At 44.0% G+C, this 26752-nt stretch overlaps 1 protein-coding gene across 1 annotated transcript in view; it reads right to left on the bottom strand.

The window, feature by feature from the left end:
* CLYBL (citramalyl-CoA lyase) overlaps window positions 1–26752 on the bottom strand; it is a 378676-nt gene that overhangs the window by 227652 nt on the left and 124272 nt on the right. The window contains 1 exon segment of the mRNA XM_056555694.1: window positions 16884–17088. Coding sequence (XP_056411669.1) covers window positions 16884–17088 — 205 coding nt within the window.

Raw genomic sequence — 26752 nt, forward strand, 5'->3', positions numbered from 1 at the left:
ATTTGTTTTTCTTCTCCCCCTTCCATTTTCTTTTCTAGGCTCCTGGGACTCAGACTTTACTCTCCTGAAGGCTGCGGTGGGTTCTCTGGCTTCTCAGATGTTTTTTCTAACTCTATGGACAATGGTGAGTGCACTTATCTACTAGTGCTTCTCAGTCCTTGGTGTCCACCATGGTCAAGTGTGTCTCCTTGAAAGTCAGGGGTCTCAAATCACCCCCTAAGAGACGCCTACTACAGCGGGAGTTAGTGATGCTGAAGGCGGATATTGCATTTCTTCAGCAGACGCACTTTGACCATACTGGCTACTTTCAGTTTTTGCACCATCTTTATCCCCAAGCTTTTCCTGCTACCTCTGGTAGGAAGGTCCTGGCCCTGTCCTGTTCAGGTGACCTCCTCTACTGTAGATCCTGGGGGGCATTATGTCATTGTGGAGGGTACTCTGGGTGGTTGGCCCTTACTGCTTTGCAACATTTATGCTCCTACATTTTTCAAGATCCCTTTCCTATGCAGGGTCCTTGCTAAGATTAATAAATATCCTCCATCTGCATGGCTGTTAGGCGGTGACTTTAATTAGCTCTTTTCCCCTTCTATGGACCGGCATTCCCTGATGGGTTCCCCACCCATCCCTGCTCAATTGCGCCTGGCATCGGTTTTTCAGCGGGTTATCCACTCCTACTCTTTATACGATCTCTGGCGGATAAATCATCTGACGGATCGGTCCTTTTGCTTCTCTTCACACCCTCATCGGCTGCATACCCGTATTGATTATTTTTTTGGTAATCTCCCCATGTTGCGCATGATTAACGATGAGTCCCTGGAGCCGATTTCTTGGTTCGGACCATAGTCCAATCTTGCTTGCTTTTTCTCCTGAGTCTACCCCTCCCAGTCGGTGTCACCTCATGATTCTATGCTTACTTCTCCTCCCTCCCGGACTCAATTCAGGCATGCATTTCCGACTACTTTGCTTCCAATGATGGCTGTTTCTTCACAGGCTATTCTGTGGGAAGCGAAAAAGTCGGTAGTCAGGGAGCATTGTATTGCCCTGGGAACTTGATTGAAGAAGGATGTCCTGGCTTGTTCCCGGGAACTACAGGCTGAGATTTCTCGTCTGGAGGCTTTTCTTATGCTTTCCCCGTCCTTCTCGGTGCTGCGGCGTTTGGCGACTTCCCATGCACGTCTGGGTGACGTGGCCTTACATAAGGTGGAACGCCTCCTTCTGTTCGCTAAGCATTTTTATGAAAAAAGGCAATAAAGCCCATACTATGTTAGCTAGATCCCTGCGGGATCAGGCCACATCTCAGTGTCCGTCAGCCTTGAGGGATCCTACAGGTACTCTTCACTACACCCTGAAGCTATTTCTCGCCTCTTCTTGGACTATTAATCTAGCCTTTACTCCCTCCTTTCTCAGCTACCGTCTGATCAGGGGAAGTGTGATGCTGCTTTGAACTCCTTTTTATCGCAATGCCATTTGCCGTCTCTCAGCCTCTGACCGAGCGATCCTGAACGCTTCGCTCACTCCCAAGGAGTTAACGGAGGTCCTTAACCCCTTAAGGACTGAGCGATTTCACGTTTTTGCATTTTTGTTTTTTCCTCCTTGCCTTTAAAAAATCATAACCCTTTCAATTTTGCACCTAAAAATCTGTATTATGGCTTATTTTTTGCGCCACCTATTCTCCTTTACAGTAAAAATCCGAAAAATCCACGGTGAAACGGAAAAAAAAATCATTGTGCGACAAACTTGAAGAAAAAATGCAATTTTTGTACATTTTGGGGGCTTCCGTTTCTACGCAGTACATTTTTCGGTAAAAATGATACCTTATCTTTATTCTGTAGGTCCATACGGTTAAAATAATACCCTACTTGTATAGGTTTGATTTTGTATTACTTCAGAAAAAAATCATAAATACATGCAGGAAAATTTATACGTTTAAAATTGTCATTTTCCTATAACTTTTTTTATTTTTCTGTGTTCAGGGCGCTATGAGGGCTAATTTTTCTGATGTTTTTAGCAGTACCATTTTTGTTCTGATCAGACTTTTTGATCACTTTTTAGTGGTATAAAAAGTTATCAAAAATGCGCTATTTTGGACTTTGGAATTTATTTGCGCGTACGCCATTGAACGTGCGGTTTTAAAAGCAATATATTTTTATAATTCGGACATTTCCGCACGCGGTGATACCACATATGTTTATTTTTATTTACACTGTTTTATTTTGTTACTAGGAAATGCCGGGTGATTTAAACTTTTAATTCAGAAGGGAATACCTGAAAGGGTTAACTTTTTTTTTTTTTTTTGCGAGCTCATAGCTCCTATAGGGACCTATGAGCTTGCAATAGCAGACTGCATACACAGATTGTTGCCTTGCCGGGACCCCGCTTTATAGACAGGGACCGGACTTAGGACGTACTCATACGTCCTAAGTCCTTAAGGGGTTAAGTATCTTCCTGCGGGGCGCTTCCCTGGTCCAGACGGCTTCACTTACCTTTACTATAAAACTTTTGCTCCTATTCTGCTATCTAGACTGGTCTCTCTGTTCAATTCCTTTTTTTGGGGGAGGGGATCCCGCAGACTTTTCTTCATTCTCTGGTGACTCTTATCCCTAAGCCAGGTAAGGACCCCCATGATTGTGCTAATTACAGACCCATAGCCCTTCTTAACTCCGACCTGAAGTTGATTACTAAAGTTTTGGCGGCCCGCCTCTGTTTTCTTCCCTCCCTTATCCATAAAGACCAGGTAGGCTTTATTCCTTTCAACCAGGGTGGGGATAATACTAGGAGGGTTGTGGATCTGGTAGACTTAATGAATTGGCACTCAGAACATGCCTTGGTCCTTAGTCTTGATGCTGAAAAGGCCTTCGATAGGCTAAGCTGGCCCTTCCTTTTTGCTACACTACAAAGATTCGGGATTTCTGACTGCCTTACGGGGCCTCTACTCTTCTCCCACTGCCTCAATCAAACTTCCTCATGTTACTTTTCCGTGTTTCCCCCTATACAATGGGACTAGGCAGGGATGTCCGCTGTCGCCACTGGTCTTTGCGCTTTGTATAGAGCCTCTTGCTGCCCTGACACGGGGTGACCTGGACATCTCAGGGGTCCACCTACATGATAAGGGACTATAAGATCTGCCTGTTTGTGGACAATGTTCTTCTGTCTCTTACCCGCCCTCTACTTTCTCACCCAGACCTTGCATTCCTATGGGCTTGTCTCGGTATATAAAGTTAACCTCTCTAAATCTGAGGCTATGCCTCTGAATCTTCCCCCTCCCATGCCCTCCCAAGTGACCAAGAACTACTGTGGGGCCCATTTGCGCAACCTGGTGGCGTGGTCCTCCTATCATGTCTACAGCAGATGGATGGAGTTAGAGAAGCTATGGTTGGCGCCCTTTCATCCTAATTCTCTTCTTTGGACTCTCCCTCTTTCTTCTCCCTCCTTGGACCCTCTTTTAGGTCCGATGGCCTTCTCTCGGTATGTTAGGAATTACTGTTCTGTTAAGTTTAAATTAGCCTCTTTAGCTTCCCCTATCAGGTCGTTTCTATACCATCCCAGCTTCCAGACGGGCATAACCTTTGTTATGGTGAGGGAAGGGGGTACTAGAGGGCTTTTTTTGCTGGGCTGATGTCGTGCACTTTCGTTCATGTACCCTTTTACCCTTTGATCAGCTGATGTCCCAAAATGGTCTTCCCTCCTCTGAACAATTTCATTACCTCCAACTTAGTCATTATATGTCCTCTTCCTTGAGCTCCCCTGTGGTCTCTTTGCTCACAAGCTTTGAACTGTGGTGACGTCAGGTACCGCAAGGGAAAGGCCTACTCTCAGTCATTTATTCTATCCTTAACTCCCCCTGTCACTCAGTGGAGGGTGATTTGGGAAAGGGCCTCTAAGGCCTCCATATGCACGGCCTACAAGGAAACCCAGTTTAAGATGCTTATGGGATGGTATCACACTCCTGAACTCCTCAACAGACTGAATCCTTCTATTCCTCCACAGTGCTGGTGCTGTGGTGTGGGAATTGGGTCCACATATCATATCTTTTGGTCCTGTCCACTCTTAAAGGGTTTTTGGAGGGTAGGAGCCCGTTTAGTTAGCTCAGTTCTGGAGGTTCATGTCCTCCTTGACCCTTGTTTATATCTCTTACCCTTGTCCCAAGAAGCCACTTAGGTTGTTTCTGCATATAGTTTTGGCGGCCAAAACATTGATTGCCAAATTTTGGAAGCGTACGCTTCCCCCTTCCAAGAGTGATTTATTGACCAGTGTCTGAGAGATCTGATCCCAGGAGTCTTTGACTGCCTCTCTCCATAATACTGTTCCGCTGTTTCTGTCTGTTTGGGATCCCTGGGATCGATTTACTGATCGTCAACCTCCCTGAGCGCCTCCCTTTGTTCCCGTTGTTATTATGTACTGCCTTTCCTTCTCTTTCGTCTCTTTGTTGCTTGTCTGGATTTGTTTTGTGTTGTGCTGTTTCCTGTGCTGTCTCGTATTATTTGTATATGCCCCTACATGTTATGTTAGTGATCATGATGCCTTAATTTTTCTTTATGGCCTACTATTGTCTATTGTAATCCTGAGCATTTATATTCCGGGTTATCCCGCTCTGTATTGTCTCACATTTTCAGTCATATGCAATACTGTTCTTGTACTTTACTTGTTCGAACAAAAACAAAAATGTCTTAATGAAAATCACACTTGAAGAAAAAAAGTGAAGGAGCGACAATGAGATTTTGGAGAGCGAGTTTTTCTGAAATTGTTTTTGGGGGGCATGTCACATTTAGGAAGCCCCTATGGTGCCAGAACAGCAAAAAACAAAAACAAAAACCACATGGCATACTATTTTGGAAACATGGAAACTACACCCCTCATGGAACATAACAAGGGGTACAGTGAGCCTTAACATCCGACAGGTGTTTGACAACTTTTCGTTAAAGTTGGATGTGTAAATTAAATTTTTTTTTCACTAAAATGCTGGTTAATCCCCAAATTTTACATTTTTACAAGGGGTAATAGGAGAAAATGCCCCCCCCAAAATTTGTAACCCCATCTCTCCTGAGTATGGAAATACCCCATGTGTGGACATCAAGTGCACTGCGGACGAACTACAATGCTCAAAAGAGGAGTCACATTTGGCTTTTAGAAAGCACATTTTGCTGAAATGGTTTTTGGGTAGCAGGTCACATTTAGGAAGCCCCTATGGTGCCAGAGCAGCAAAAAAAAAAAAAAAAACACATGGCATACTCTTTTGGAAATTACACCCCTCAAGGAACGTAACAAGGGGTACAGTGAGCCTTAACACCCCACAGGTGTTTGCTAAATGTTCATTAACCCCTTAAGGATCGGGGTTTTTTCCGTTTTAGCATTTTCGTTTTTTGCTCCTTGCCTTTAAAAAATCATAACTCTTACAATTTTGCACCTAAAAATCCACATGATTGCTTATATTTTGCGCCACCAATTCTACTTTGTAATTACGTTAGTCATTTTGCCCAAAAATCGATGGTGAAACGGAAAAAAAAATCATTGTGCGACAAAATTGAAAAAAAAAAACGTCGTTTTGTAACTTTTGGGGGCTTCCGTTTCTACGTAGTACATTTTTCGGTAAAAATGACACCTTATCTTTATTCTGTAGGTCCATATGATTAAAATGATACCCTACTTATATAGGTTTGATTTTGTCGTACTGCTGGAAAAAATCATAACTACATGCAGGAAAATTAATATGTTTAAAATTGTCATCTTCTGACCCCTATAACTTTTTTATTTTTCCGTGTATGAGGCAGTATGAGGGCTCATTTTTTGTGCCATGATCTGAAGTTTTTAACGGTACCATTTTTTTGCATTGATAGGACTTATTGATCGTTATTGATTCATTTTTAAATGATATAAAAAGTGACAAAAAATGCACTATTTTGGACTTTTGAATTTTTTTGCGCGTACGCCATTGACCGTGCGGTTTAATTAACGATATATTTTTATAATTCGGACATTTCCGCACACGGTGATACCATATATGTTTATTTTAATTTTTATTTACACTGTGTTTTTTTTTTTTTTTTGGGAAAAGGGGGGTGATTCAAACTTTTAATAGGGAAGGGGTTAAATGATCTTTATTCACTTTTTTTTCACTTTTTTTTGCAGTGTTATAGCTCCCATAGGGACCTATAACACTGCACACACTGATCTTCATCATTGATCACTGGTTTCTCATAGGAAACCAGTGATCGATGATTCTGCCGCTTGACTGCTCATGCCTGGATCTCAGGCACTGAGCAGTCATTCGGCGATCGGACAGCGAGGAGGCAGGTAGGGACCCTCCCGCTGTCCTGTAAGCTGTTCGGGATGCCGCGATTTTGCCGTGGCAATCACGAACAGCCCACTGAGCTAACCGGCAGTTTTTACTTTCACTTTTAGCCGCGTGGCTCAGCTCTGAGCGGCGCCGCACGCTATTAGCGGCGGGTCCCGGCTTCACTATGACGCCGGGCCTGCCGTGATATGATGCAGGGTTTAACCCCACGTTATATCACGGGAGCAGGACCAAGAACGTACCGGTACGTCCTTGGCCCTTAAGGGGTTAAAGTGGGATGTGAAAAGGAAAAATTTGATTTCTACACTAAAATACTGGTGTTACCCTGAATTTTTAATTTTCCCAAGTGGTAATAGGAGAAAATAAGCAAAAGGAACTACTGCAATCAGGCATTGCACCTGTGGCATATACAACACCTATGTTAGCTAGATATAGTACAGTCTCTGTACTCCAAAATTAGTGAGGGGGTGCCAGCATTCATGAAGGATATTGATCCAACATAAGAAAAATAGAAAAGACATTAAGAAGACTGCACTCTCCGATGATGTCTTTCAGCAGAGGCAAGCAAACGCTCCCCGCACATTCAGCTTTTGCTTGCCTCTGCTGAAAGACACTGCAATAAAGATTGATCTTCGTCAACATATCCATGGGTGAGTGCAGCCTTCTTATGTCTTTTCTATTTTTTGCAATAGGAGAACATTTCCCCGTGAATTTGTAAATACAATAAAGTAAGGACATACCTCATATTTGACTTAAATTGCTCTGCGGGTGCACACCAGGTCTCAGAAGAGCCAAAGCGCCATTCAGCTTTTGGAGAATTTTGTCAGGTGCCTTGAGTGTTTAAGAGCTACCATTGAGCCAGAACAGTGGGACCCCCCCCCCCCCCCCCTAAAGTGCCATCATTTTGGAAACTACACCCCTCATGGAACATAACAAGGGGTACAGTGAGTATTTACACCTCACAGGTGTTTTTTCACAAAAATGCTGGTGTTACACCAAATTTTTCAATTGCACAAGGGGTAATAGGAGAAAATGCCCCCCAAATTTTGTAACCCCATTGCTTCTGAGTATAGAAATACCCCATATGTGGACTTAACATGCTGTGTGGACGCACTACAGGGCTCAAGAGTCATAGAGCTACGTTTGCATTTGAGGCCTATGGCATATAAGTAGCTGACGGTTATATACATTCAGCGTAGAATAAAAGAAAGGAACACCCACATGTGACCCTATTACAGACAGTACACTCCCTGGGGAAGGTGTATAGGGGGAACTGGACATTTGGAACAGGCGGGTGTTCCCTAAATGTATTTTCCAGGAATGGATGAAGTGTGGGGGGAGAGAATGCTGGAAGGGTCGGCCGGATTACCGGCCGACCAATCAGGGCGCCTGCTGCGGGCGTCACTCCCGCAACCCGCTCCGCCCCTCTTCCGGAGGACTTGAGCGGGTGCGGGCAGAAGACCCTGGGTGCTGGGGACCCCGATCCCCGGCGTCAATGTTGGAATCGGGGCCCCAGGAGCGACGGCCGCGGCGGCGACGACGAGGGACTGACCTCATACGGCTGGATCGTTGGAGGTGAGTGACAGCCTCCTGCTGTTGCTTAGCAACAGCTCCCAGCATGCAAAAAGGGCATGCTGGGAGCTGTAGTTATGCAACAGCAGGAGGCAGACCACCACAACTCCCAGCATGCCCTTATGGGCATGCTGGGACTTGTAGTTTTGCAACAGCTGGAGGCACATTTTTTCTATGGAAAAGTGTACCTTCAGCTGTTGTGTAACTACAACTCCCAGCTTGCACCAACAGCTAAAGTGCATGCTGGGAGTTGTAGTAGTACATCTGCTGGTTGCATAACTACAACTCCCAGCATGCCCGTTGGCTGTCGGTGACTGCTGGGAGTTGTAGTTTTGCAACAGCTGAAGGCACACTGAGTTATGTAGCAAACCAGTGTGTCTCCAGCTGTTGCATAACTACAGTCCCCAGCATCCCCAGCCAAAGTAGTATGCCTCCAGCTGTTGCATAACTACAACACCCAGCATGCCCTTCCGCTGTCCCTTCCTTGCTGGGGGTTGTAGCTTTTGCAACAGCTGAAGGCACACTGGTTGCAAAACACTGAGTTTGTTACCAAACTGTGTTTCACAACCAGTGTGCCTCGAGCTGTTGCAAAACTACAACTCCCAGCATGCACTGATAGACCGTACATGCTGGGAGTTGTAGTTTTGCAACAGCTGGATGTCCCCCCCCCCCCCCCAATGTGAACGTACAGGGTACACTCACATGGGCGGAGGATTACAGTAAGTATCCGGCTGCAAGTTTGAGCTGCGGCAAATTTTCTGCCGCAGCTCAAACTGCCAGCGAGAAACTACTGTGAACCCCCCGCCCGTGCGACTGTACCCTAAAAACACTACACTAACACACAATAAAAAGTAAAAAACACTACGTATACACATACCCCTATACAACCCCCTCCCCTCCCCAATAAAAATGAAAAATGTCTGGTACGCCACTGTTTCCAAAACGGAGCCTCCAGCGGTTGCAAAACTACAACTCCCAGCATGCACTGATAGACCGTACATGCTGGGAGTTGTAGTTTTGCAACAGCTGGATGTCCCCCCCCCCCCCAATGTGAACGTACAGGGTACACTCACATGGGCGGAGGATTACAGTAAGTATCCGGCTGCAAGTTTGAGCTGCGGCTCAAACTGCCAGCGTGAAACTACTGTGAACCCCCGCCCGTGTGACTGTACCCTAAAAACACTACATTACACTAACACACAATAAAATAAAAAGTAAAAAACACTACATATACACATACCCCTACACAGCCCCCCTCCCCAATAAAAATGAAAAACGTCTGGTACGCCACTGTTTCCAAAACGGAGCCTCCAGCTGTTGCAAAACAACTACTCCCAGTATTGCCAGATAGCCACTGACTGTCTAGGCATGCTGGGAGTTTTACAACAGCTGGAGGCACCCTGTTTGGGAATCACTGGCGTAGAATACCCCTATATCCACCCCTATGCAAGTCCCTAATTTAGGCCTCAAATGCGCATGGCGCTCTCACTTTGGAGCCCTGTCGTATTTCAAGGCAACAGTTTAGGGTCACATATGGGGTATCGCCGTACTCGGGAGAAATTGTGTTACAAATTTTGGGGGGTATTTTCTGCTTTTACCCTTTTTAAAAATGTAAATTTTTTGGGAAAAGAGGCATTTTAGGTAAAAAAAAAAAATTTTTTTTACATATGTAAAAGTCGTGAAACACCTGTGGGGTATTAAGGTTCACTTAACCCCTTGTTACGTTCCCCGAGGGGCCTAGTTTCTAAAATGGTATGCCATGTGTTTCTTTTTTTGCTGTCCTGGCACCATAGGGGCTTCCTAAATGCGGAATGCCCCCCAGAGCAAAATTTGCTTTCAAAAAGCCAAATGTGACTCCTTCTCTTCTGAGACCTGTAGTGCGCCAGCAGAGCACTTTTCACCCCCATATGGGGCGTTTTCTGAATCGGGAGAAATTGGGCTTCAAATTTTTGGGGGTATTTTCTGCTTTCACCCTTTGTAAAAATGTAAATTTTTTGGGAAACCAAGCATTTTAGGTAAATTTTATTTTATTTTTTTTACATATGCAAAAGTTGTGAAACCCCTGTGGGGTATTAAGGTTCACTTTACCCCTTGTTACGTTCCCCAAGGGGTCTAGTTTCCAAAATGGTATGCCATGTGGGGTTTTTTGCTGTCCTGGCCCCATAGGGGCTTCCTAAATGCGGCATGCCCCCAGAGCAAAATTTCCTTCAAAAAAGCCGAGGCCTGGAGCAGCGCGGACCGGACTCAGGTAATTATGCCACCGGGGATGGGGGGAGGCAACGGGGCAGCGGCGCCGGCAATGGGTGCCGCTGCCCCTTCTCTCCCCCTGGCTGTCGGCGCTGCTTCTCTCCCCCTGGCTATCGACGCCGGCACCGATAGTCAGGGGGACAGAACGGGCAGCGGCGCCGATAACCAGGGGGGTGAGAAGGGCCGACAGCAGCGCTCTAGACCCCAGGAAAGGCAGGGGGAGAGAAGCGGGCAGCGATGGCCTCTCTCCCCCTGCCTTTCCTGGGGGTATATCGGGGTATACACGCGCACACACGCACCCTCATTTTACCATGGATATTTGGGTAAAAAACTTTTTTAACCCAAATATCCTTGGTAAAATGAGGGTGCGTGTTATAGGCCGGTGCGTGGTATACCCCGATAAATACGGTACTTTTGACTTAAAATGTAGAAAACAAAGACAGACGGGGAAGGCAAAAACATATAACTTTTAAAAGGCAAATTTCCCTGGTCTGAGAGCTGCACTACAGGACATAGACTGGGGGGAGGTGTTCTCAAATACTGATACAGAAGGTAAATGGGACATCTTTAAATCGACTCTAAATAACTATACAGCTAAATATATACCAAATGGGAACAAATATAAACAATTAAAACTAAATCCTACATGGCTGACAAATGATGTTAAAAGAGCAATAAACAACAAAAAAATAGCCTTCAAAAAATTAAAATCTGATGGGTCAGCTATAACATTTAAACAGTACAAGGAGCTTAATAAAATCTGTAAAAATGTAATAAAAACAGCAAAAATTCAAAATGAGAGACAGGTGGCCAAAGAAAGCAAAACTAATCCTAAATATTTTTTTAGATATATAAATACAAAAAAAACAAGGACAGAGCATGTAGGACCCCTTAATAATGATAATGGGGAAGTTGTCACGGGCGATCAAGAGAAGGCGGAGCTACTGAATGGGTTCTTTAGTTCTGTATACACTATGGAAAAAGGAGCTGACATTGGCCAGGTCAGTGCTGGTAACACATCATGTAATGTACTGAACTGGCTTAATGTAGAGATGGTACAAGGTAAGTTAAGTAAAGTAAATGTAAGCAAATCTCCAGGGCCAGATGGACTACACCCAAGAGTTCTTAGAGAGGTAAGTTCAGTAATATCTGTACCCTTGTTCATGATATTTAGAGATTCTCTGGTGTCTGGTATTGTGCCAAGGGACTGGCGCAAGGCTAATGTGGTACCAATCTTCAAGAAGGGCTCTAGGTCTTCGCCAGGCAACTATAGACCGGTAAGTCTAACATGCATTGTGGGTAAATTGTTTGAAGGACTTATAAGGGATTACATACAGGAATACATAGGGGGTAATAGTATTATAAGTGCTAGCCAGCATGGGTTTACTAAGGATAGAAGTTGTCAAACCAATCTAATTTGCTTTTATGAAGAGGTGAGTAGAAGCCTTGACAGAGGAATGGCTGTGGATATAGTGTTTCTGGATTTTGCCAAAGCGTTTGATACTGTCCCTCACAGACGTCTGACAGGTAAGTTAAGGTCCTTGGGGTTGGAAACTTTAGTTTGTAACTGGATTGAACACTGGCTCATGGATCGTACCCAGAGAGTGGTGGTCAATGATTCTCTGATTGGTCCCCGGTAATTAGTGGTGTACCCCAAGGTTCAGTACTGGGCCCGCTGTTGTTTAATTTATTTATCAATGATATAGAGGATGGTATTAACAGCTCTGTTTCCATCTTTGCAGATGACACCAAGCTTTGTAGCACGGTACAGTCTATAGAGGATGTGCGTAAGTTACAAGATGACTTGGATAGACTAAGTGTCTGGGCATCCACTTGGCAAATGAGGTTCAATGTGGATAAATGTAAAGTTATGCATCTGGGTACTAATAACCTGCATGCATCGTATGTCTTAGGGGGGATTAAACTGTCAGAGTCACTGGTAGAGAAGGATCTGGGTGTACTTGTAGATCACAGACTACAGAATAGCATGCAATGTCAGGCTGCTGCTTCCAAAGCCGGCAGGATATTGTCATGTATAAAAAGAGGCATGGACTCAAGGGACAGGGACATAATACTCCCCCTTTATAAAGCATTGGTACGGCCTCACCTGGAATATGCTGTTCAGTTTTGGTCGCCTGTTCATAATAGGGACACTGCGGAGTTGGAAAGGGTGCAGAGACGCGCGACTAAACTAATATGGGGCATGGAACATCTTAGCTATGAGGAGCAATTTAGTCTTGAGAAGAGACGTTTAAGGGGGGATATGATATACGTATATAAGTATATAAATGGCCCATACTAAAAATATGGAGAAAAACTGTTCCAGGTTAAACCCCCCCAAAGGACGAGGGGGCACTCCCTCCGTCTGGAGAAGAAAAGGTTTAGTCTAAATGGAATTTATGGAACGGTCTACCTCAGGAACTGGTCACAGCAGGAACAATTAACAGCTTTAAAACAGGGTTAGATACATTCCTGGAACAAAATAACATTAATGCTTATGCAGAATTATAAAACTACATCCCTTTCCCTTATCCCCTTACACCCTTCACTTCAATTCCCTGGTTGGACTTGATGGACGTATGTCTTTTTTCAACCATACTAACTATGTAACTATGTACTATGGGGAGGGGTGGGGGCAATTTGACTACTGATACGGCAATTATGTTCCAAGAATGATGACCCAGAGTATAGCCAAAAGCAAAAAATATGCCTGCCCCAAACCCTATGCTCTGAATCATCATTCTGGCAATGTGATGTGTGTGGCTGTCCCTAACCTGTTGCCTCAAATGCGCACCCCACTGAAGAGAGAGCACTGCGCATTTGAGGCAACATAAAAAAGACCCCGATGCTAGTGACTCAGTGACCCATGACCCATTTTTGGAAAAAAATACCCCCAGAGGTCTTATCATTTGTTTTTTTTTTTTGTTTTTGTTTTTTTAGCAATTTAGTGGTTTATGGGGTTAAAATTTGGAAGGTACTCTGGACTTGGTACATTGGGGTCAAATTATGGGAAATTAAAATGAAAAGGGAAAATGTAATACTCCATGGACATGTGATACTCCCTGAAGCAGTTTTTAATGCAGAGGCCCAGATGATTGGGGCAAGTGTCACATTGAGTGGTGGAGTCCTTCCGAATTCCCCCTCTTGTAACACACTCTGCATTTTTTCTGGGATCGTTCCTTCTTTCAGGTGTGGGGGACCTCACCTGTAAAGTGCTGGCCTGGGACAATCCTGGCACCTATATTTCCAGTTCCTTGGGAACTCTGGCCTGCTGTTTCCTGGTCACCAAAGATCAGGGCCCTTAGGACTGGAGGAATGTCCCTGTGTTGCCAGTGTACTGGGACAGTACAAAAGAGTTGTACATGGCAACCTGTATCAAGTAGACCTCAACTTCTTTGTACCATATCCATGTTTTCCGTGTGGTATTATATGGCTTGAGGACTTGAATCAACTCCCTCCATTTAATGATTGTAGCCCAGAATACAATCAGGCTTGAGGACCGTTTTTGTGGTACCTCGCACAGGGACAGGTGAGCTCCCGTTTCCATGAATTGTGGACAGCATAAGGACATTCCTCTTATCCTTAGACCTGACCACCATAAGGTTTGCATGGGTAAGGACAAGGGACTCAACCTTGGGCATAGGTGTCTGGAGAAAATTTAGAGGGAGGTCTCTCTGGTTCTTCCACACAGTCCGACAAGCGGACGTGGATCTGGCGGTGAGGGATGTGAACAGATGGATGCTGGTATAAAAGTTATCCACATAGGTGGTAACCCTTATCCTGCAATGGGTGCACAAGGTCCCAAACGATTTTCCTGCTAACACCCAGAGCGGGGAGACATTCTGGAGGTTCAATACGGGAATCTCGTCCCTCATATACTCTAAATTTGGAAGTGTACCCTGAGGTACTCTCACAAAGTTTGTAGAGTTTCATACAATGCCTCGCCCGCTTCGAGGGAATGTACTGGCGGAAGAGGAGTCTACCCTTAAAACTGATAAGAGACTCATCTACAGAGAGCTCCCTTAGGGGTACGTAGGCGTCCCAAAATTTGGCCCCAAAGTGATCTATCACCGGCCTCACTTTGTAAAGCCAGTCATAGGCAGGATCACTTTGGGGGGGGGGGGGGGGACATGCCGCATCATCAGTGAAATGCAGGCATTTCCGTATGGCCTCGAACCACCTCCGTGTCATGGCCAGTGGGGTCTGGTAGAGGGTGTCTCCAATCCGGTACTGCCTGACACTGGGTTTTTGACTAGGCATTTATCCAGCACGAGGCCCCAAAATGTCCTCATTTTGGTTGCATTGATGGCATACCATTCATTGGGCCTAGCCAAAAGCGAATCTGGGTGGTGTATCTGACTATGTGTGGAAGTGTGTGTGTATGTGTGCTTGTTGCAAACTCTATATAACGGCGTATGATAAAATATAACACCTAGTTATTAAAAAAAAAAAAAAAGCTGTGCCCCCCCCCCCCCCCCCCCAAAAAAAAAGGTGGCCAATTGCAGCGTTCTGAAGCCATAATAGGGCCCGGGTCACGCTGCTAAATGTGCAGTGGACCATTGAGGACCTATTAGAGGGGGGGGGGGGTAATTTTTTTAAAACTTTTTTCCCAACTCCTACCTGTCCCTCCACACAAACTCACAGTGAGCTACAGGAGGCCACTTCTCCCCCGAAGGGCACAGATCTGGTCAGAGGGGGGTCCCTGGCTCCTTCTCTCAGCTCTGCCCGCTGACTGAACTTTGTGGGCTAGCAGAGCTGAGAAAAGGGAACATTAACCCCCTCCTCTGCCAGCTGCTATTGATCGTCCGACCAATAGAAGCTCATCTGGGGAGGTGACTTGATCGCCACCTCCCCCCAGACGTGACCCGTATGACCGGAATCTTCGCAGATCGCCGGTGTAAATTCTCAGAACCACCCCAGGCATTGTTACATGATGCCTGCTGAATGATTTCAGCAGGCATCCCGGTCCAGTCCCCACCCAGCGAGCTTCGGGGACCGGAATTCCCACGGGCATACAGGTACGCGCTTGGTCTTTAAGCGGTTAAAGGGGTACTCCTGTGGAAAACAAATGTTTTTAAATTAACTGGTTCTAGAAAGTTAGACACATTTCTAAATTACTTCTAGATACAAATCCTAAGCCTTCCAGTACTTATCAGCTGCTGTATACTACAGATATACTACAGAGAAAGTTGAGTAGTTCTTTCCAGTCTGATCACAGTGCTCTCTGCTGACACCTCTGTTCATGTCAGGAACTGTCCAGAGTAGGAGAGGCTTGCTATGGGGATTTGCTCCTGCTCTGGACAGTTCCTAACACAAACAGAGGTGTCAGCAGAGAGCACTGTGGCAGACTGAAAAGAATTATGCAACTTCCCTTGGAGCATACAGAAACTGATAAGTACTGGAAGGGTTAACATTTTTAAATTGAAGTAATTTAACTTTCGGTCACCAGTTGATTTAAAAACATTTGTTTTCCACCGGAGTACTCCTTTAAACAGTTTTGTTAAAATGTTGATTTATTCAGTAACTGGAGGAACCATAATAAAAAAAAAAAATTAAAAAAAAAATAATAATAATAATAATTGAATGTTAGAGGGGTACTCCGGTGGAAAACTTTTTTTTTTCTTTTTTAAATCAACTGGAGCTAGAAAGTTAAACAGATTTGTAGATTAATTCTTTAAAAAAAAAAAAAAATCATAATCCTTCCAATCCTTCCTTATCAGCTGCTGTATGTTCCACAAGAAGTTGTGAAGTTCTTTTCAGTCTGACCACAGTACTCTCTGCTGACACCTCTGTCTGTGGCAGGAACTGTCCAGAGCAGGAGAGGTTTGTTAAGGGGATTTGCACCTAATCTGTAGAGTTCCTGACATGGCCAGATGTGTCAGCAGAGAGCACTGTGGTCAGACTGAAAAGAACTTCCGAACTTCCTCTGTAGTATATAGCAGCTGATAAGTACTGGAAGGATTATGTTTTTTTTTACAGAAGTAATCTACAAATCTGTTTAACTTGCTAGCACCAGTTGATTTTATGATAAATAAATAAAAATAAAACTCTTTTCCACCAGAGTACCCCTTTAAGTTTTAGTGGAGCTATAATTTCTGTGATACTTTGATGGGCTCTATGGTTTATTCTTACATCAATACGTCCTGGTATAGCGTCTTATAGTTTGCCAAGACCCTAATGGCCATAAGACCTTCAGAGTATGTTGGACTTAGACTAACCCTTTTTTTCTGCAAGGTGTTAAGCCACTATATTTATATCTATCTATCTCTACACATATCTAGATACATCAATCAAAAGATGACACCATTATCCAGATAAGATTTTGGGTGATGGATTTTCAGTCCAACATGCATTATGCAAAATTCCCTTTTCTTTTCTTTTATATTTACTCCAATGATCAGAAATGTTCTTCGGGGCAATTTATTATTCCAGTGACTTTTTACAGTGGAATAAAACCAAATGTATGTATTGAATAATGTAATTAAGGCTATTCGTTTTGTCTAGAAAAAGTACTTCCAAGTTTCAAGTGCTTTGATTCCCTGGAAAAGTCTAATATGACTTTTCCACACAATTGGAGCACTGGCAAAAACAGATCTACTTCTGCAGCTTGAGATTACAATTCAGCAATTCATAGTGTAAATTCACTCATCTCTATCTATGATTGATGGATGGCTTTGATGACTGCCATATAGTATAAAGCTATAACATAAATTGTAAAGCTATAGCAAATCTCAAGAAATTATACAACAATAAAAAATAAACTATTGTTTACCTTTTTATTGATGGCTACTCCATCTTCACAGTCCAGCACAGCACAGTCCACATTGAGAGTGGACATTTTTTGTATTTTTCTTTCATCGTTTCCAGGTATATATAATACAGCTCTGCGAGGAATGTACTTATGAGCATCTCGAATCTGAGAATATAAATAGTTGTTTCTTGGTACCCTTGGGAAACCACTTGCACGCAGGGAAGTTCTGAAAAAAATATACATTAAATTCAAAGTCAAATAATTAGAAAAATAAATCAAGCAAAATAAATAGGTAATTATGGCAGGAAACAAATAACATTAAAATTCTATTTATTCCTCCACAAAATAAACCTCTTTTTTTTAGAAGTTTATTTAAATACAATTTCTGTTTCTGTCCAAAGAACCAGCATATGACAAATCTCAACCTATTCTCAACTGTCTAATAAACTAAAATGTATTGGTAAATAAGCAAAACTACCTTTCTTTGGTGTGTCATGCTTTTAATGCAAACTGTCTACTTTGTTGTTTCCATTAGCTCAACTTATTGCACATTCTCTAACAAACCTTCTTGTAGACATTTATCATTACTCTGGGCCAGTGATTCCAAACCGGGGTTCCCTGGAACCTTGCTGTTCCTTCGAGAACTACCGGGGGCAGGGGCGGACTGACCGGCCAGTCCGATCTGACGTCATCCAAGGGCCTGGCCGGGTTAAGGGCCCGCCGCCTCTACTGAGCATCTGGGACACTTGTCCCAGATCAACAGCAGACAGCGCTGCCTTCTCCTGTATGCACGATAAACGCACATACAGGAGAAGGCATCCCCTCTGTGTGAGCCGCATTTGCAGCTTACACAGAGGAGACACAACCTCCACCCCAGGCAGCACAGGCGCCGATGACGTCACTCATCAGCGCCTGTACTGTGGAGGGGAGAAGACTTGGGCCCCTGCTGCTGAGGAGATCGCTACGTGGGATATCAGGTGAGCATCATTTTTTTTTCTAACTCTTCATATACCTATGGGGAAGAGGGGGGGGGGGGCAGTGTAACTCTGCCTAGACCTATGGGAAGGGGGGGGGTGTAACTCTGCATATATCTATGGGAAAGAGGGAGGGGGGTGTAACTCTGCATATACCTATGGGAAAGAGGGGGGTGTAACTGCATATACCTATGGGAAAGAGGGGGGTGTAACTCTGCATATACCTATGGGAAAGAGGGGGGGTGTAACTCTGCATATACCTATGGGAAAGGGGGGGTGTAACTCTGCATATACCTATGGGAAAGAGGGGGGGGTGTAACTCTGCATATACCTATGGGAAAGAGGGGGAGGGGTGTAACTCTGCATATACCTATGGGAAAGAGGGGGGTAACTCTGCCTATACCTATGGGGAAAGGGGAGGAAAGGGGGGGGCAACTCTGCCTATACCAATGGAGAAAGGGGGGGGTAACTCTGCCTATACCAATGGGGAAGGGGGGGGTAACTCTGCCTTTACCTATGGGGAAAAGGGGGTTTAACTCTGACTATACCTATGGTGAACGGAGTGGAGGGGGTTAACTCTGCCTATATCTACGGGGAAAGGGGGGACACTGCTGCCTATACCAAAGGAGAAAGGCGGGTTAACTTTGCTCCTATACCTATTGGGAAGGAGGGGTTAACTCTGCTGCCTATACCTACAGGGAAGGGGAGGGGTTAACTCTGCTGCCTATACCTACAGGGAAGGGGGGGGGCTACCTAACTTTATACCTGGATGCCTAACTACTTACCTACATACCAGGCTAACTACCTACCTACATACCCAGCTACCTAACTATGTACATACCTGGCCTTCATACATGGCTGCCTAACTACCTAGCTATCCCCTACCTACCTGGCTTGTCACCTACCTACATATCTGGCTTCCTGATCTACCTACCTAGTTACCTTTTTACTTGGCTAGCTACCTGCCTGCCCTTTTACTGTGCAGGCCACCAAGGAGGGCTTTATTACAGTTTGTGGGCCTATAGATGGAAAGATTGTGTAGAGGAGGGGAGGACACTAGAAAAATGCAGTGTCTCACATGTTTGTTCTGCAGATGTTAAGAGATCCACATGGCGGTCTTATCCGGATGGAGAAGAAAAGGAAAGCGGACGCTGCTGATCAGAAAATACGTAATTTTGAGTCCCAAAATGTAACTGTAATCGCTTATATGGTATACACATCCTGTGTACAGCTGATATCTACCGCCATATGGTCCTGTATATAATCACTTATATTGTATACAGATCCTGTATAGTATACTGGTCTGTGTATAGTGGTTTTATTCAGTACAATATGGCGGTATTATCCAGTTATTGTGTGGTGGCATATATTTACTCCTTGTATACCAGTATTATTGTTCATGGAAATTTACCTAGGTTAAAGTGTTTCTTACATATATAAAATTTTAGTTTATTGTGTGTGGGATTTGGGTGGAATAGGGGCGTGGCAGAAGACTGACGAGCTGCAGAGCCTAGCAGGGGCCCTTGCCTTTTTTTGATCCGGGGGCCCAGAGTGTTGTCAGTCCACCCCTGACAGGGGGTACCGCGGGCTCCAGCAGGCAATTTTTTTTTTTTTTTAAATCTCTCACCCTGGCCTGCGCGCCTGTGAATCACGGTGGCACAGGGGGGAAGGGAAGCCTGCATGTACATGTGCACTGCGCACACAGCATCCCCCTCCCCCTGCAGCACCATAAGTGAGTCACAGGCGTGCAGGCCGGGAAGGCGATAAATGCAATGGGGATAGTGCGCCGGATTGTTCCCGACGCGCATGATTCTTCTCGGACCACCGATTCTTCCCGACTCCCCGCAGAAGGACGGCTCAGCTTAATTAAGGTAGTGCACCTTCCCCCCTCCTGTCCACCCCCCTTTGTCACCGCTTTGTTACCCCCTTCACTCTTGTCCACTTTCCTGTCATCCATGTCCACCCCGGTCACCCATGTTCACCACCCCTCTCTGATCACCCCCTAATCTACCCCCCTGTCACCAATGTCTAAACCCCACTATTCACCCCTTTGTCACCCCTGTCCACCCCTCTGTTACCACCTTGTCACTCCTGTCCACCCCTTTCACCCCCTATGCCCCTGTCAAACATATACACCCCTGTCACCCATGTACACTTCTCTACACCCCCAACACCCCTCTGTCACCCATGTACACCCCTCTGTCACCCCCTACACTCCCGTCACCTTTGTACACTCTTCTACAACCATCTGTCACCCATGTACACCTGTGCAGCTGTGCAGAGCAGCGGCAGTTCCGTGTCCCCTTATGGGAGATCGCGAGGGGAATAAGTGGTCTTTGTTTGTAGTACTCCTTTAAAAGGGGTACTCCAGTGGAAAACAAATATTTTTAAATCCACTGGTGCCACAAAGATAAACAAATTTGTAAATGACTTCTATTCAAAAATCTTAATCATTCCAGTACTTATTAGCTGTTGTATGCTCCACAGGAAGTTGTATTTCTTTCTGGAGTTCTATTCAGTCTGACCAAAGTGCTTTCTTCTGACGCTTCTGTCCATATCAGGAACTGACCAGAGCACGAGAGGTTTGCTATGGTGATTTGCATGTACTCTTGACAGTTCCTGACATGGACAGAGGTGTCAGCAGAGAGCACTGTGGTCAGACAGAAAATAAATTCAAAAAGAAAAGAACTTACTGTGGAGCAGAAGCAAGTACTGGAAGGATTAAGATTGTTAAATAGAAGTAATTTACAAATCTGTTTAAATTTCTGGCACCAGTTGATTTAAAAAAAATGTGTTTTCCCACCTTAAAGGGGTATTCTGGCTTTAGACATTTTATCCTCTATCCAAAGGATAGGGGATTAGATGTCTGATTGCAGGGGGCCCGCCGCTGGGAACCCCGCAATGTCCCTGCAGCACCCGCATTATGAGCGGAGCTGCGTCTCCAGGCTTGGAAACCGGATGTTTTCGGGACTGGAGACAAGAAGTAACAGCCTTTATGCCCCCTCCCATAGACATGAATGGAGGGGGCATTACATGACGTTACAAAGGGGGTGTGGTGTTACGTCACGTCTCCAGTCCCGAAAACTTCTGGTTTCCGAGCTTGGAGACGCAGCTCCGCACATACAGCCATGGCCGCAAATGTTGGCATCCCTGAAATATTTCTAGAAAATGAAGTATTTCTCACAGAAAAGGATTTCAGTAACACGTTTTGCTATACACGTTTATTCCCTTTGTGTGTATTGGAACTAAACCAAAAAAAGGGAGGAAAAAAAGCAAATTGGATATAATGTCACACCAAACTTCAAAAACGGGCTGGACAAAATGATTGCCACCCTTTCAAAATTGCAGAAAAATAAGACTGTTTCAAGCATGTGATGCTCCTTTAAACTCACCTGGGGCAAGTAATAGGTGTGGGCATATAAAAATCACACCTGAAAGCAGATAAAAAGGAGAGAAGTTCACTTAGTCTTTGCATTGTGTGTCTGTGTGTGCTACACTAAGCATGGACAACAGAAAGAGGAGAAGAGAACTGTCTGAGGACTTGAGAACCAAAATTGTAGAAAAATATCAACACTCTCAAGGTTACAACTCCATCGCCAAAGATCTAGATTTGCCTTTGTCCACAGTGCGCAACATTATCAAGAAGTTTGCAACCCATGGCACTGTAGCTAATCTCCCTGGGCATGGACAGAAGAGAAAAATTGATGAAAGGTGTCAATGCATAATCAGCCCCAAACAAGTTACAAAGATATTCAAGCTGTCCTGCAGGCTCAGGGAGCATCAGTGTCAGCGCGAACTATCTGTCTACATTTAAATGAAATGAAACGCTGTGGCAGGAGACCCAGGAGGACACCACTGCTGACACAAAGACTTAACAACGCAAGACTACATTTTGCCAAAATGAACTTGAGTAAGCCAAAATCCTTCTGGGAAAATGACTTGTTGACAGATGAGTCCAAGAGAGAGCATTTTGGTAAAGCACATCATTCTACTGTTTACCGAAAAACGGAATGAGGCCGATAAAGAAAAGAACACAGCACCTACAGTGAAATATGGTGGAGGTTCAATGATGTTTTGGGGTTGTTTTGCTGCCGCTGGCACTGGGTGCCTTGAATGTGTGCAAAGCATCATGTAATTTGAGGATTACCAACGGATTTTGGGTCGCACTGTACAGCCCAGTGTCAGAAAGCTGGGTTTGCGTCCGAGGTCTTGGGTCTCCCAGCAGGACAATGACCCCAGACATACGTCAAAAAGCACCCAGAAATGGATGGCAACAAAGCGCTGGAGAATTCTGAAGCGGACAGCAATGAGTCCAAATCTAAATCTTATTGAACACCTGTGGAGAGATCTTAAAATTGCTGTTGGGAAAAGGCGCCCTTCCAATTAGAGAGACATGGAGCACTTTGCAAAGGAAGAGTGGTCCAACATTCAGGCTGAGAGGTGTAAGAAGCTTATTGATGGTTATAGGAAGCGACTGATTTCAGTTTTTTTTTCCCAAAGGGTGAACAACCAAATTTTTAAGTTAAGGGTGCCAATAATTTTTTCAAGCCCATTTTTGGAGTTTGGTGTGACATTATGTCCAATTTGCCTTTTTTCCTCCCTTTTTTTGTATAGGGGATAAAATGTCTAAAGCCAGAATACCCCTTTAAGTATAACTTTTCCCACATAGTGGATGGGGGGCAATAGAGTTGGCTGAATTCTCAGCTAGAGTGTACACAAGAACCGGAAGTCTGTTACAGTATGTACACCAGACCTGAAACTGGGCAAATGAACACAACAGAGTAGACAGTTTGCATTGAAAAAAATAATTACAGTTAAACAGAATCAGAATTTCTATGTAGGATATATCTTACACTAAAGTCATTACTGGTTATAATTGCTCACTGCATAATGTGTAAATAATACGGTAGTTGCTTGCAGAAATTGTTCATTTACATTGTAACAATCTTTAAGAAATACTGCCCCTACTTTCCAATGAGGCCTACTGCTCCACATAGAGGTTTATTGAAGATTATAACAGAACTATAATAAGACAACATCCTGACCACTTAAAGGGGTACTCCGCCCCTAGACATCTTATCCTCTATCCAAAGGATAGGGGATAAGATGTCAGATCGCCGCGGTGCCGCTGCTGGGGATCCCCGGAATCCCCGCTGCGGCACTGCGCTATCATTACAGCACAGAGCGAGTTCGCTCTGCACGTAATGACGCGCAATACAGGGGCCGGAACATCGTTACATCACGGCTCCGCCCCTCGTGACATCACAGTCCGCCCCTTTCAATACAAGTCTATGGGAGGGGGCGCGGCAGTCGTCACGCCCCCTGCCATAGACTTGCATTAAGGGGACGGGCCGTGATGTCACGAGGGGTAGAGCCATGACGTCCCCTGTATCGCCCGTCATTACGCACAGAGCGAACTCGCTCTGTGCTGTAATGATAGCGCAGTGCCGCAGCGGGGATCCCGGGGCTCCCCAGCAGCGGCACCGCAGCGATCTGACATCATATCCCCTTATCCTTTGGATAGGGGATAAGATGTCTTGGGGTGGAGTACCCCTTTAAGGCCCCCTCCACATATGTCTGGAGACCAGTGGCATTTCCCTCAAACACTGTTGAAATGGCATTGGAGGGAAACTGATTGTAGTACCGATCTTATTTATTTGAATGAGACAGGTTACATTTATCCGGCGTCTCAAGTTGGATGTCAGGCGTTGGAACACCCTGAATGGGTTCCGGACAGAGGACCGCATCTTGCTGCATTCCTCTGGCAGGCATGCACAATAATGAATAAATGAATGCAGACCCTAAACAACTGATGACAACTTATGCTCTTTAGTCATCAGTGATGGCATAAGCTGCAGCGAGTTAAGGCTGAGCCGGACGCAGGACATATGTGAACCCAGCCTTAAGTGATGATGTATCCATAATGCCTTACTAGCAAGGCCACAACTTATCTGCCTTTCCTTTTACCTTCTACCTCGCATTCACAGATTTAAAATACAGTCATTTATTAAAAATTTTTTTGCAATAACATATGTCGTTCAAAAATCCATAGTGGACTCTGTTTTGATTTGTAGCAGATTGCCACTGTGGATTTTGAAGTGAATTATATGAATCTTAAAAAAAAAAATAATCTATGAATTTTAAAATCTTCTGTTGAGGACTGTTGCTGCCGAATTACAGAATTTCCATGGCAAAATCTGCATCAAGTGGGGATTTTTGTAGATTTTGTCTTTCCAAGTAAAATCAATGGGGAAAATCAAAAATAAACCAGCATGTCTGGAACCATATTTCACATCCTTTGGATTTAAATGTAGTGCTTGTTTAAATTCCATCCAGTTTGCTGCTACTGCAAATCCTGCAGATTTTAAGCATGGAAAGCCCATGATAATAATCTAAAGAGTTTCTGATAAAGGTGCGTGTACCCATAAAAAAAAAATTGTTGCAAATATTGCTCGTCGTGACATTTATAATAGGTGTTGCCACCGAGCCTGAGGCTCTCATGAGAACGATCACTAGGGAGCAATAGTGTTCCTTGCCAGAGTGTACTTGTATAAATGACCTACAGACCCTTACAGGATGCCCCTACCAACCACTGACTGTCTACGGTTTCAAAAACTCATTCTATATGGAGAGGTTCTTAGTAAAAATAATAAATGCCTGCATAGCCTGCCATATTATCAATGTCTATGGGATATGCTTCTTAAAAAAAAGCAAAGGTTACAGCACCAAACTGAAAACTTTTGGCTAAGTGTTAGCCTTTATCAAGCATGCTTACTAAAGGCTTACAACTAGCTGAAAAGTTGCTTTTGAGAGTCAATAAATTTTAGCTCTTTTGTATAAGATCCGGCCTTTCCAGTTTGGTGCTGTGGCCTGCGCTATTTTCTGTTTACATATCCAGACTGGCTGTCTGGACTATCACGTTCACATTGGATTGGTTCCGGTGCTGCCCACTACACCCTTGCTGGATATGTTTCTTATGTATCTGGATTTGTTCATGTCAGAAAATGGCATGCAAATAGCAACAGATTAAGGGAGAATTCCACAGATTTGCTGCAGAAGGGTCTGAAAGTACTTTACTCATCTGAATTTAACCTCTTACGGACACATGACATACTGGAACGTCATGTCCGCACCCGATCTATAATGCGTGGCTAATAGCGCGCGGCATTGATCGCGGTGCCACACGCTATTAACCCTTTAGACGCGGCGTTCAAAATTGAATGCCGCGTCTAAAGTGAAAGTAAAAGTATGCCGGTTAGCTCAGTGGGCTGTTCGGGATAGCCGTGGCGAAATTGCGGCTTCCCGAACAGCTTACAGGACAGTGGGAGGGTCCCTACCTGCCTCCTCGCTGTCCGATCGCCGAATGACTGCTCAGTGCCTGAGATCCAGGCATGAGCAGTCAAGCGGCAGAATCATCGAACAGTGGTTTCTTATGAGAAACCAATGATCAATGTAAAAGATCAGTGTGTGCAGTGTTATAGGTCCCTATGGGAGCTATAACACTGCAAAAAAAAAAGTGAAAAAAAAAGTGAATAAAGATCATTTAACCCCTCCCCTATTAAAAGTTTGAATCACCCCCCTTTTCCCATAAAAAAAACAGTGTAAATAAAAATAAATGTTATCGCCTCGTGTGGAAATGTCCGAATTATAAAAATATATCGTTAATTAAACCGCACGGTCAATGGCGTACGCGCAAAAAAATTCCAAAGTCCAAAATAGTTCATTTTTGGTCACTTTTTATATCATGAAAAAATGAATAAAAAGCGATCAATAAGTCCTATCAATGCAAAAATGGACTTAGATCACGGCGCAAAAAATGAGCCCTCATACCACTGAAAAATTTAAAAGTTATAGGGGTCAGAAATGACAATTTAAACGTATAAATTTTCCTGCATGAAGTTATGATTTTTTCCAGAAGTATGACAAAATCAAAGCTATATAAGTAGGGTATCATTTTAATCGTATGAACCTACAGAATAAAGATAAGGTGTAATTTTTACCGAAATATGTACTACGTAGAAACGGAAGCCCCCAAAAGTTACAAAACAGCATTTTTTTTTTCTATTTTGTCTCACAATGATTTTTTTTTCCGTTTCACCGTAGATTTTTGGGCAAAATGACTGACGGCATTACAAAGTAGAATTGGTGGCGCAAAAAATAAGCAATCATATGGATTTTTAGGTGCAAAATTGAAAGAGTTATGATTTTTTAAAGGCAAGGAGCAAAAAACGAAAATGCAAAGATGGAAAAAACCCCGGTCCTTAAGGAGTTAAAGAAATACAAGTGATGGCCACCATATTGTTGTAGGAACGAGTCTAACATAAGCGGACAGGGAAATCACGACCAGTTTTATCATACTGTGTGAGAGATTTTCCAACAGCAACCAATCACAGCTCAGCTTTCACTTTACCAGAGCTCATTATCTGAGCTGTGATTGGTTGCTGTGGAAAAATCCCTCCACTTTTTCTCTCACACAGTTTGATAAATCTGGGCCAATGTATATATAAAAGCTACAATGTGGTGATGTTATACAGTTCATTACAGCAGATTTTTTTTGCTATTAGTCTTTAATTTAAACACCTTTTCGGTTGAGAACCTTCCCTATGATGAAGGCAAAATGTCCGAAAAAGGCTCATCAGGTTGGGACCTTTTTCAACCAAAATAGTCATCGGTCATCAGTGCACACTTTATCTGTATCCTACTTTGAGTGTGAAAAAACTTTTTAGCATTCTATATAATCAGCGTTAATGGCATCTAATGAAATCATTAGTAACATGTCTAAAAGTTGCATTGTAGGCTTCCTAACAAACTGTTTGGGATTATTTTTACAGGCACAATTAAATACCTTACTATTCTGTTCTGATCATGTTCGGACATTTCATTGGATTTTGTAATCATGGGAAAGCCTAAATGAAG

This window comes from Hyla sarda, chromosome 2 (genome assembly GCF_029499605.1).
Source record: "Hyla sarda isolate aHylSar1 chromosome 2, aHylSar1.hap1, whole genome shotgun sequence".
Classification (NCBI taxonomy): domain Eukaryota; kingdom Metazoa; phylum Chordata; class Amphibia; order Anura; family Hylidae; genus Hyla; species Hyla sarda.